Raw genomic sequence first — 13,660 nt, 5'->3', positions numbered from 1 at the left:
AACAGGGGTAGAGAGAGAGAGAAGATAAAGAGTGTGAGAGAGAGGCAGAAGAGAAAGTTGTTTCATCCTCTTTCCCAAATGTGAATACTGTGCACGTTTGAACTCTCATCGTCGAGTTGATCCTCGAGTTGCCTATTGGCCTTGATAAGTGCTAATATAGAGAGACGTGAAACAGGGGTAGAGAGAGAGAGAAGATAAAGAGTGTGAGAGAGAGGCAGAAGAGAAAGTTGTTCCATCCTCTTTCCCAAATTTCACTACTGTGCACGTTTGATCTCTCATCGTCGAGTTTATCCTCGAGTTGCCTATTGGCCTTGATAAGTGCTAATATAGAGAGAAGAGAAACAGGGTGAGAGAGAGAGAAGATAAAGAGTGTGAGAGAGAGGCAGAAGTGAAAGTTGTTCCATCCTCTTTCGTGAGAGAGAGGCAGAAGAGAAAGTTGTTCCATCCTCTTTCCCAAATTTCACTACTGTGCACGTTTGAACGCTCATCCTCGAGTTGCCTATTGGCCTTGATAAGTGCTAATATAGATAGAAGGGAAAGAGGGTGAGAGAGAGAGAGTAGATAAAGAGGGTGAGAGAGACAAAGAGAAGAGAAAGAGGTCTAGAGAGAGAGAGAGAAGAGAGTGAGAGAGAGAGAGAAATATGGTGAGTCGAGTTGATCCTCGAGTTGCCTATTTGCCTTGATAAGTGCTAATATAGAGAGAAGAGAAACAGGGCGAGAGAGAGAGAGAAGATAAAGAGTGTGAGAGAGAGGCAGAAGAGAAAGTTGTTCCATCCTCTTTTCCAAATTGTAATACTGTGCACGTTTGAACTCTCATCGTCGAGTCTATCCTCGATTTGCCTATTGGCCTTGATAAGTGCTAATATAGAGAGAAGAGAAACAGGGTGAGAGAGAGAGAGAGAGCGAGAGAGAGAGAGAAGATAAAGAGTGTGAGAGAGAGGCAGAAGAGAAAGTTGTTCCATCCTCTTTCCCAAATTTCACTACTGTGCACGTTTGAACTCTCAATCTCGAGTTGCCTATTGGCCTTGATAAGTGCTAATATAGATAGAAGGGAAAGAGGGTGAGAGAGAGAGAGTAGATAAAGAGGGTGAGAGAGAGGAAGAGAATCGAAAGAGGTCTAGAGAGAGAGAGAGAGAGAAGAGAGTGAGAGAGAGAGAGAGAAATATGGTGATAGAGAGAGTTAGGAAAGTGGTAGAGAGAGAGAAGAGAGTGAGAGAGAGAGAAAGACGGCGAGAGAGAGAGAGAGAGAGAAAGACGGCGAGAGAGAGAGAGAGAGAGAAAGACGGCGAGAGAGAGAGAGAAAGACGGCGAGAGAGAGAGAGAAAGACGGCGAGAGAGAGAGAGAGAGATAAAGACGGCGAGAGAGAGAGAGAGAGAGAGAAAGTGTTCTTTGGAAAACTGTGCACGCGACCTAATTTTCGTTTACATAAGCGGCCTGATACTGATACCCACCCCTCCCCCTTCAAGTTTAGAATGTATAAACAAAATGGCTAAATCTTTGTTTACATGTTTTACAAAGAGCAAAGTCATCTTCGCCGGCAAAAAACTTCAAGCAAAAATAAAACATTTTCCCTACGTCAATTTTTGTGTAATTTTTGGATTTTGATTTTTGGAGTGCGATAATTCCGTTGGTAATAACGGTTCGAGTCGAAAAGTAATATTTAACTGTGTTATAGTATCAATTTCTCCTCCGAAGGCAGTTTTAACGTACCTCAGCCGCAGCCGACATTTTACTGAGCTGACGTCACGTCACGTGACACGTAATGAATAACGTTAAAATGACAGGTTTTTTTTGGGCCCCCCCCCTGGGAGAAAAATGATCAGTTCATCCCCTTCTAATTGTCGGTTTGACGTGAAATTTCGATATTTGTCATGCGGGTGATCAAGGTACAATATGATATCTAATTTGTCAACTTTGGTTGTGTCTGTCAAAAGTTTTAGCGTTACAAACAAACATACATACATACATACATACACACAGATTTTTGCCTTTTATATATTACTAGCAGGGCTACCCGGCGTTGCTCGGGACCGTATTAACAATGAAAAAACAAAAGCAGATATTGAACATATGTTTTATTCTTAGGGGAGAGGAATCTTTCATCTCAAGTTTTAGCGTTACAAACAAACATTTGTCTTTTATATATATAGATAATGACAGGTTTTTTTGGGGTCCCCCTCGAAGATAACTGATCAGTTGACCAACTTCTAGTGGTCCGTTTGACGTGAAATTTCGATATTTGTCATCCGGGTGATGGGGCTTCGATATGATACCAAATTTGTCAAGTTTGGTTCCGTCTTTCAAAAGTTTTAGCGTTACAAACAAACATACATACATACACACAGACGTTTGGCTTTTATATATATAGATGACTAGCAGGGCTACCCGGCGTTGCTCGGGACCGTATAAACAATGAAAAAACAAAAGCAGATATTGAACATATGTTTTATTCTTAGGGGAGAGGAATCTTTCATCTCAAGTTTTAGCGTTACAAACAAATATTTATCTTTTATATATATAGATAATGACAGGTTTTTTGGGGGCCCCCCTCGAAGATAACTGATCAGTTGACCAACTTCTAGTGGTCCGTTTGACGTGAAATTTCGATATTTGTCATCCGGGTGATGGGGCTTCGATATGATACCAAATTTGTCAAGTTTGGTTCCGTCTTTCAAAAGTTTTAGCGTTACAAACAAACATACATACATACACACAGACGTTTGGCTTTTATATATATAGATGATGATGATGATGTATGTTATAAATAACACCCTAAGATGGGGCAAATACTGTAACCAGGGGTTGAAAAAACATTATATTCCACATTGTAATCTGAAAAAAACATCTTAAGGCCACAGTATCTGGGGGGGGGGGTCTACTCTATGTGTGTGTGTGTGTGTGTGTGTGTGTGTATATATATTTGCTTTTTTTTACATTTGGCTTTTTTTTTTTTAAAAAAACAGGGCTAATCAAGGACAATAATGCTTTCTGCTAGTTTGGGTGATTCCTTTAGAGAGCTAGTGTGAAAAATATTTGTGGAAGTAGAGATAAGGAATATAACATTTAACTGCTTGTATATCCACTCTTTCTTTCATCATAATTTATAACCCTAGCCAAGTCAGGAGTCACCACAGCCTAAGGACTGATATTTATTATGCTTGTTTTCTTTTTATGTTCTTTAGTTTCTGCACAGAAAACTTGTAATTTTTACCAGCTATTAAGAGACACCCATCATGGATAATCCAAAAAAACTATGTCTATCAATTTGGGGAGATTTTTCTCAGTAAAGAATGATTTTCAAAATAATAATGTTCTTATTTAAGCATGTTCCATACTATTCTGCATTAGAGCAGGTCGATTTTGGAACTCCGGTGATGCACGTGATGATAGTTGGGGTTTGACATAAAAAATACCCACACAAAATATTTTTTTCAAAATCGTTATTTTAAAAGTTGAAAAATTGCAGCTATTAAATGTTTTTTGTCAAGTACGTCCCGTCATCAAAACAATCCGCATCGTTAAGAAAATGGAATCATTATTTACAATATGTTTTAAACTACATTTTAAATAAAATGAGTGAGGATAAATAATTAATAAAATAAATATTTATTGTAAAAGAGAAATTGTGTTTTTACAATAATAGTGACTGACATTTGCTTTTTCATTTCAGGAACTTTTTGGAGTGGGGACATTTTAGATTTCACGCGGTATTTCACATGCTTGTTATTGCTATTGAAAATTGACGTTTGTTTATCTTTTAATTGAGATTATTTACAATTTTAGGCTCGTGAATTTAAACGCATTTGTTTTATCCGCTGAAGAAATTTTTCCCATTGTTGGTAAGTTTACTTTTTACTTCTTTAATTTGTTTTTCGATTTCACATCGGATTCTAGTTGAAGGTTTTATTAAGAATACGGTAATATTCCAGTTTAATATTAAGAAAAAAAAAATGGCCCATACAATTTTAGGTACTTGTGCATTTTTGGTACCGTGCTGAAATAACGTTAATATTTTGAAAGCCATTCTTAACATGGGGAGGGGACGATGTTTTATAACTATTCTGTGCTTCCACCTAACAATATATATATATATATATATATATATATATATATATATATAGGAAATATATATATACTGCTCTGACTACACATTGAGCACTTTAGTCCGGTTTTTTTTTACCACTGGTAAATAAATATATATATATATATATAAATAAAGATAGTGTGGAACTTGAATTTAACCCCCCCCCCCAAAAAAAAAACTGTTTAAAAATAGCACCGTACTAAAAATGCATAAACACCCAATTTTCTTCTGCACATTCTTTATGAAACATAACCAGGTAAATTTTTAAGTTTTTCTACTTAATAAAAAATTACTTTGCAGAAAATTAGTGGCAAATCTTTTATTTCTTTTATTTTTAGGGAGTAATTGTTTTTAAGCAGTATTTTTCGAAAATTATAGTTTTAAAATTAGATAACCTACAAAGGTTAATACAAGTAGATAAGGTTTTTCGGTACTTGTGCATCATTATTGTGCTGAAATGACTTTATTATTTAGAAAGCCATTATTAACATAGGGGGAGGGGAGGGTGTGTTGTAACTATTTTGTACTTTCACCTAACAATTCAATAAACAAATATCGTAAAAATTAAATTTAACTTGAAAATACCATTAAAAATAGCATGGTAACATATGCACAAGTACCGGTTTTTCAAACTCTAAACACTCATTTAAAATGGCATGGCTACAGCAAAAATGAATCACTTTATGGATAAATTCATGTTATCGAAGGAGGAGCTAAAGTCTGTTAAAAAAATGTCTAAACTAAACACTACTATGATCTGGTTTGGTCTGGTCCTGTCTCTTCAATACATCTAATTCAACTCTACAAAGTTTTTCATTACTTCTTATCATAACTAGCACTTATTTTTTTTTACATATGAAACTGGAATATAGCCTAAAACAGTTTCCTTCAGTTATCATCATTTATTTTACTTTTCAGATTTAAAATGTCAGTAAAAGCATGACGTTCGGTTTTAACCCATGGTTCACAAAGATTTGCTGGTCCACCTTGTCGTTTGGATGAAACAGCACCCCCAACTTTACGACAAGTCATCCAGTTTAGTTATTTCCTCGAAAACAGTTATCGCAACTTAAAATATAATCAGATCTCTAAGTTAATTGCCAAGGAAATAATTAGTATTTGGCAAGCAGTCAATCCACAACTGCCCTTGTTAAGGGAACGTTATATAGGACAGAAGATCAATATATTTTGCTATAAGAAGGCCAAACAGATTGAACCAAAGTGAAAAAAATGAAGGATCAGCTAGACAGACTGTTTGATATATTTTCTTGTAGCTGTAAACTTCCTGTCTTGAGATTTGATGACTTTGCAGTAAAGTGCAAAACAGAAAATTGTCAAACAAGGCACATAATCTGCACTTGTCCTCCTAACAAGAAGGTAAGATTAATTTTATAGTTTCACCTGCAATTATGTTCCTTTTTTGTGGAAAATAAAATATTTGTATTTATTATTTATTCTGAATCTATTATTAAACATGCACATTTTGCAATTTTCAGGTTCCACTAGAGGACAGAGCATACTTTAAAAGACCAGAGAGAAAAAAAGGGCTAAAAGGTCATTATCAACTGGGACCTATCGATAAAGATACTATAAAAAATAATAAAAAGTCTGCTAAAGCGGGTAAACTGGAGAGGCAGAACGAAAGACAGGAACAAGCTCCCACAAATATTTTGATACAGTCAACTTCTAGTGAAGGAACAACAGATGACAGTTTTGATCCAGGAAGACAGCTAAAGGGAAATTACAGCCTTTTAAAAATCCCAAGATATTCTATGGAACTTATCAGAGGTGATGTATCTTCCAATCTTGGTGCATGTCTAGCTAATGCCTTTCTACTGGACCTTAAAGATATGGGTCTTCTTCACCCAAAATTAAATTTGAAGGACATAATTTTAGATAAATGCAAAATTGATAGAGAAAAAGCTAGAATAAAACTATCCAGTAATTTGCAGCATGTCCAGAGATTTAAAATCTACTTTGTGTTGGAATTGATTGTAAAATTGATAAGGACACTTTACAATACAAAGAAGTTTTCCATGAAAATGGTGGGAAAAAGATAGTGAAAAACAAAGGAGCAGAACGCCATTTAACTTTCACCAGAGAAACAGGAACGGAGAGCAAATATCTTACCCATAGAGTGATACCGAATCTGGGGGCAATTGGTGTTCTCTTAGCTGAAGATGTTGCTGCAGTTTTAACAGAATATAACAGTGTGGATACTGTTAAGGCAATTTTGGTTGATAATACCAGTACAAACACTGGCTGTGAAGCAGGACTTATTACAGCTCTTGAAAAAAAATTAACAAAAAATTACATACTATTGGCTGTTCACTTCATCAAAATGAACTGCCATTTAGAGCAATTTTTAAATCAATTGATGGAACAACAAGAAGCCCAACAACATTTACTGGTCCTTTGGGGAAACTTTGTATCAATAATTATCAAGATTTGCCTCAAGTAAAATTTCAAAAAATTAATGGCCCTCTAGATTATCATCATCTGACAGCAGAAATAAGTGGAGACCAGAGGCTATTTTTTGAGTATGCTGTTGGCATTTCCCAAGGAGAAGTTAATCCAAGATATGCAGCTTGGAAAATTGGGCCCTTGAATCAAGCAAGATGGATAACATTAGCTATAAGGTTAATGTGTTTATGGACCAGAGGTGTCTATCCTCAAACACTCCATGATAAATTAAACATTCTGGTCAAATTTATCGTCCAAGTGTATGCAGTTAGTTGATTCGAGATCAAAACTGACAACAATTTTTTTAACCAACAACAATATATTTTTAATCTGATTCAGAGGACAAAACAACAATCAACTGAAATTCAAAATACTATTTTTAACAGTTTAAAATATAGTGCTTTTGCCCTACTTCTGGAAAATATGATAATTTCGATGATAAATTCAGATGAATTGGAAGTGAGAGAATAGGCCATTAAAAAGATTTTGTCCATTAGGCAAGTAAATATTCATCCATTAAATTTTATTATCTCAATTTACCCAAACAATAGTCAGATTTATCCATATTGCATCACAAAAATATTAAAAAAATAATTTTTTTTTTCTTTTTTCAGAAATAGTGAACCACCAAAAAAAAAAGACTGAAAAAAATTTTGCAGCCACACGTTGGTCATATTTGATTGATCTTTCTCAAGCTGGAGTTTGTGAACCTGCACTTACAGAATGTTTTACAAGTGAAGAACTTGTAAAATCGTCTATGACAGGAACAAAACTAGAATTTCCTAAATTACCCGCCCACTCACAAGGAGTGGAAAGAGCTGTGAAATTAGCAACAGAAGCTTCACAAGTTGTATATGGGCAGGAAGCAAGACACAGACACATAATTACAAAATCATTGTGCCACCAAATTAGACCTTCATTTTCCTCAAAAGGAAATTACACAGAGCAATTTAGTTCTATTATAACATAGTTCTTATTATTATGTTTAATAAAAAATTAAAATACATGGTTCTCTAACTTGTATCAAGTTGTTATATTGTGTAATACATATCTTTTTGAATTATGAAATTTAAAAGACTTAGTCGCTAATTAGCCTTTTCTTACAATTTTTGTTTAATCAATGCAGTAAAGGTGGAGATATTTTGCTAGGTGTGATTCATAATTAAAATTATAATTTATGTATTTATTTTTCTTTCAATGAATTTTATCTAAATATATCAATTTTAATTAATTTTTTTATGAAAATAGTAGAAATTCAAAGTCAGTTTTGTGAAAAATGCTATGAAAATTAAGGATTTCTCAGCATTTTCCATCACGATTTTTAAAATTAAATGCTCAATTTTCCTTTCAAGATAGAAATCTAATTTTTGGTATGTGTTTTTTTTTACATCAAACCCCAACTATCATCACTAGTGCCTTGTTGATTTTCTGAAAAAAGTTGCAAATCAACCTGCCCTATTCTGCATAAGTACCCAGAACTTTAATAATAGCTAATCTTTTTTTCACAACAAAAAAGTTATAATTGCTAATTGGGGAAAAACAAACAAAAGCAATACAAAAGCACCAATAATTTCATAAATATTAGCAAACCAGAAAAGTACCCTGTTCAAATTAAGCAGCAAATGGTGTTTTATCAGATTCAGTTCCTGATATTAAACTTTATCAGTAATATAACTTCCAGTGAGAGTATCAATTTCCCATCCCAAGTTTATTTTATTTATTAAATTGTTAAGTACAGAATGGTTCAGAATTCCCCCCCCCCCCGCTTCAGGTTCTGCAGATTATTTAGAAAACCATCCATAACTTAGAGACTCAATTATAGCTTAAAAATAAAAAATACTGGAAGGAACCCACCCAATAAATGTTATCATACATTTATTAGGTGAATTTCTACCAGTAATTTGTTTTATTTTTAAGTCATTATCAAGACTCCAGAGATATAATAGTATCGTGTCGGCCATTTTTTCTTGTTCTTGTATAACACTAGACACTTCTAATTTGATAAAAAAATTTGCCAATTTTCTGCACTATAACTTTTTTTTTTTTTTCTCAAAGTGAAAATCTTTTTTGGTGCAAGAAAATTAAAAGCAGTGGCCGCCAGCGATTAAAATCATTGAATTAAGTTTCCATTTTCAAGACTTAAAAAAATTAAATTGAATTAAGGTAAACATGGTAAATCTAAAATTTAATTCACAGCCTCGCCATTTTCCCTTTTTCTTTTTGCAACTTTTCACTTTGAGTCTGCCTCCCCACTCCGTCATTATTTTTAAAATTTATTTTTTTAAGGTGCTTTTGCATTTAATGACCAGTACTATTTTATAAATAGTATTTATGTAAATGTCTATAAAAAAATGTTTTTCTTCGCCCTATTTTAACCTAGAGGAATAGGAGCTTAACCTGTACTTCTCCAATGGTTAAAATTTTTTAGGTACGGGCAAAATGAATGCCGATGCTCAAAATGTATAAACATTTACTTCAAAATTTCACCAAAAATCAGGGAATCAACCAATTTTAATGAAATTTTCAGTATTTATCAAATAACGATTGCGGAATATAATGAACTAATTATTTTTATTTAAATCTTAGTGGAAATGCATTATTTTGTTTGAACAAAAAATACCTTTATTAAAGTTATGGTTTTCAGTAGTAAATAAAAAACGCAAGAATTAATTTTTGCTTTTTTTATATAAATAAAGCATCGTAATTTGTAACAATAAAAAAAATAAAATAATTTTTACATTTTTTTTACGTATTAATGAACTTGAAGAAAAATGAATTTCTCGAACTACCGATATTACCATTGAATTAAGCATTGTTTATTTCATATTTTCACACAAAAAAAAAAATATATAATAACAAAAATATTTCTACTTTTTCTTTTTTTTTAATTACAGATTTTGCATAATTTCCTTGCTCGCAAGAACGTGAAATTTTCGGCGTAATATATTTTTTATATAATCTCGAACAATAATCAAAAAAAAAAAAATTAATTTAAAAACAGGAACATAAAAAATAATTAAATTAAAAAATGATAAAAATTGATACAAACGTTCAGAATAGGAATATACGGATGACTGTCTGGGAAAAAAACAGAAAAGAAATCTACCTCCTTTTACCATCATGACTTCATTTTGAAACAGCGTTTTGATTCGCTGAAATTTTGGCCTTCCGTATATTTATGTATATTCGTGTTTACAACCTGTTATCGGTTGCGTTTTGCCGAACGGCATAATTATTTGCTTTTTTAGGGTTAAGCTATATTTTGTATAAAAAAGTTGTTTTTTTTAATATTTTATTCAATATCTTAGGACTTTACTTTACCAATTTACCTTGTAAATAGACCCAGAAAACTAATATTTATCTTTTAAAGGATTTTTACAATGAATTTATTTAACTTCAAAATTTAGCTGAATTGGTTAGCTCGCTGTGAAAACAATTTCATAACTTTTTTTTTTTTTCACGCGTACAAATATTTTTTTTTCCTTTAGGAAATTAACTTTAGTCTTTAATCTTTCAAATACAATTAAAAAGTAGTCAGAAACATACAAAAAATTATGATAAATCGGCTTTCAAAACTAGGTCCCCCTATTTTTGCCCGAACCTACCTAATCTCCATTGTTGTAGTGGACATCCTGGCATATTCCTCAAGAAATTTCGGTAAAGGTGCAGCCTTTCCACCTTCCAAAAATCTTTTAAAATGACAATTGTTATACGTTATCGGGGAGGGGGGGGGGCTGAAAATGAAAATAATGTTTAAAATTCCAGGAAACAAGTAGTTTCTAAGATGTGAAGAAATTATAGTTAAAAAAAAAAAAAAAAATTTTTTAATTTAACGTAAAATGAGCACCTACTATATAACCACCTTTTTGTTAGTGGGGGTTGGCAAAAATATACGCATGCTTGCGCGTACAACCTTGGTAAATATTCAGATACGTTACAACAGAACACCGACCACTCTCATTTGGTTTTTTAGGGGTAATCGAGGTCGCTGACAACGAATCTGATACTCAAACCGGGCGCAAATTTACCGTTTGCTGAACCCACGAACTACTTTCCGCCATTTTACAGCTTCGGTTTATGCTACGCGCACGGAAGCATAAACGACGGCTTGCTTCACCTAGCAAACTGCCTTCTCACATGGCGTACCAATCTTCCGTGGAAAATTTAAAATTAGATGAAAAAGAAATAAAACAAGAAAAGTTGGGGAGGAGGAGGGGGAGTAATTTAATTGGTTTTTTTTTTTTCCTGGAACATAGAATTTTCAAATTTTCAAAAAGTACATTTAGCACTTTTTGGGTGGAAAAAATTACAGACTGAGAAATCGGGGGACCTTTTTTTTTTGTCTTACATAGTTTTTAATGCGTTTACAAAAACATAAGCACCAAACATATTTATGTTTTTCGTTCTTTTTTTGCGGGAGGGGGATTCAATCATAGAACTTATGTGGCTTAAGAGGTGCTTCTGCAGTTTAGTTAACCGTTTTTCCATAAGTAACGCAGTAATGCACCGACATTTACCGATTACAACACCATTTAACATTTTTCGAAGATTTTACTGTTTACATTGAGGGCGTGAGCGGGGTTTGGGGGTGGGTGCATTACTTTTTGAAAATTTGAAAATTCTATGTTCCAGGGAAAAAAAAAAACAATTAAATCAACCCCCCCTCTCCCCAACTTGGAGTGCTTTCTTTTTCTTGTTTTATTTCTTTTTCATCTAATTTTAAATTTTCCGTGGAAGATTGGTACGCCATGTGAGAAGGCAGTTTGCTAGGTGAAGCAGAAGCATTGAAGCAAGCCGTCTTTTATGCTGCCGCGCGCGCGTAGCGTAAACGGAAGCTGTAAAATTGGCGGAAAGTAGTTCGTGGGTTCAGGGGTTAATACCATGCAAACGGTAAATTTGCCCCCCCCCCCCGGTTTGAGTATCAGATTCGTTGTCAGCGACCTCGATTACCTCTAAAAAAAAAAAAAAAAAAAAAAAAAAATTAGAGTGGTCGGTGTTCTGTTGTAGCGTATCTGGATATTTACGCATTGCTTAATATCCGGAAAACTACTTATATGCCGAAAATTTAAATGCGATATTTTATGTTATAAGTGGCGGCGGGACTGGCGGCCATTATTATATGTGCAAGCGCGTGCATGTATTTATTTATTTTTTTTTTTATTTTTTTTTTTTTTACATGAAACCTGTGGAAAAAGATCTTTTTAGTATCGTGAAAACTAGTAGCCGGACCCAATTTTAAATGCGATATTTGTTTTCAGCACACCAAAAACCTCTCTCCTAGAAAACAAGTTTTTTAAAGTAGGTTTTGTGTTGATCTACCAGGCCATAATTATCCATTTTTAGTTAAATTGTGTTCGTTTTACGTTAAAGTGGGTGCTCATATTATCTAAAATTAATATAGAACAGCAATCCCCCACTTTTTAAAACTATAATTTTTTTCACATCTTGGAAACTTACTTGTTTGCTGGAATTTTAAACGTTATTTTCGGCTTTCGGAATAAACACCCCAACCTAGAAAGCCGTTCTTAACATGGGGAGGTTGGAGGTGTTTATACTTCGTTGGGGCACATTTTATTATTAATTCTTTTCGGAATCATTAATTAATCAGTTTAATTTTTGTTATTTCGTGCTTTGGTCATACTTTGAAATGCTGATTTCTCCCTGTTATTTTGACGACAGGTGCCCGAAAAAAAAATGGCGTCTCCATTTTCGCCGATAAATTGTAGTATTACCGGGCTTTCTTTCATTTTTAGCCGTGCCTACAAAACCTATAAAAGTCGTTGATTTATCGAAAAATGTTGAGATGTCTTCAGTTGGCGTAATGGAGCACATTGACGAAAAATATTAATTTTGGAAACTATATTCTAAGTTTTATTATTTCAAAATTTTGTTTCATTAACCGGTTTCATAACTCAAAATGGTGATCGAGTTTTTCTTTTTGAGATGGTCGCATATTTCAGGCTTGGAAAAAAAAAAAAAAGACTCGTGGTGCCACTAACCGTGTGCTTTCTAATGGGATTATGCTACGTCTGAAATAAGCGACCACCATTTTGATTGATGAAATTGGTTAAGTGAAAGTGACGCTTATAAAAACGATGTGTTCGCATTGATAAAAACGATATGTTCGCATTTATCTCGTATGTTTAACAGTATTCTACTTAATTTAAATGTTAATAGTTTAGCTGATGGTTGTTTGGAAAGAAAATACAAGAACATTTACTCAAATGTGGACAATTGTTTTAAAAACTAGTTTTAGAAGAAAACTAAATAAATACGTTGAAAATGAAAACTCTTACTTATAAGTTTATCATAGTCTACCCCTTTAGCCGAGGAGCTGGTGACGTTCCACGGATCGACAACATCTTCAGCGTCATCTTTCTCCTTATCTTCGATATTCATTTCTTTTAATTCAGATCCAAAGTCGTCGTCTGCCATTGTAATAAAATTACAATTTGTCTGAAAGGAGATACAGAAAAGCTTGAGGCACGTGTTCGTAAAAGCCAACGGTTTGATAAAACAAGCCTTACCATTGGCTAAATCGTTGGCATCATTTTATAAGTTTTATGTGATGATACCGGTGTAAAAATTGAAAAATATCCCTGCATTTTTTTAAATTACTAAAGGTTGAAAAAAGATAAAAGCGAAACCTTTTGGAAACCTAGCGCACTTGAATCGAAATTCGTTTATTGCTGATCTCCTATAAACTGACAATTTGCTTCAATGGGTTGTCAAATATCGGTTAATAGCACGGCTATCGGTGGCCGTGTTAATAGGCAAGTCAAGGACGTGTGACGTATGTAACCAGTGTTGGCAACTGAAATTTTCAAAAACATACGAGATCAGGGAAAAGAAATCTACAGAAAATCGTTAGATTTTTAACTTTTGCCGTCCGAAATTTTCAAAAGCCGCTAATTCGAAACAAAAAAATCTCCAAAAAAAAAAGAACAATATATTTTAACTTCCTAACCTACATAAAAATAGTATGAATATACAACGCTGATATAAGAGACCCTAATATAAGAAAAACGAATACAAGAAAGATTTTCTCTTGTCCCAAATTAGAGCTTGTACCTATTTACTATGCCTCCCCACGGGACAGAGTTAGACACCAG

The 13,660-nt window shown here is 33.6% G+C and overlaps 1 protein-coding gene across 2 annotated transcripts in view; it reads right to left on the bottom strand.

Annotated features, from left to right (window-relative positions):
* LOC145242429 (tryptophan--tRNA ligase, cytoplasmic-like) overlaps positions 1–13,660 on the bottom strand; it is a 276,721-nt gene that overhangs the window by 240,015 nt on the left and 23,046 nt on the right. The window contains exon 2 of one of the 2 annotated variants that reach the window (XM_080105485.1): positions 12,845–13,004. In XM_080105485.1, coding sequence (XP_079961611.1) covers positions 12,845–12,983 — 139 coding nt within the window. In that variant the 5' untranslated portion in view covers positions 12,984–13,004. Of the gene's footprint in view, positions 1–12,844; positions 13,105–13,660 lie in introns of those variants that run through there. The other variant, XM_080105486.1, reaches the window with a different exon arrangement.

The sequence above is a fragment of the Euprymna scolopes genome, chromosome 21 (assembly GCF_053919585.1).
Source record: "Euprymna scolopes isolate OS-2025 chromosome 21, ASM5391958v1, whole genome shotgun sequence".
Classification (NCBI taxonomy): domain Eukaryota; kingdom Metazoa; phylum Mollusca; class Cephalopoda; order Sepiida; family Sepiolidae; genus Euprymna; species Euprymna scolopes.
The sequence above is the reverse complement of the archived record's forward strand: the minus strand, read 5'-3'. Positions and strand labels throughout refer to the sequence as shown.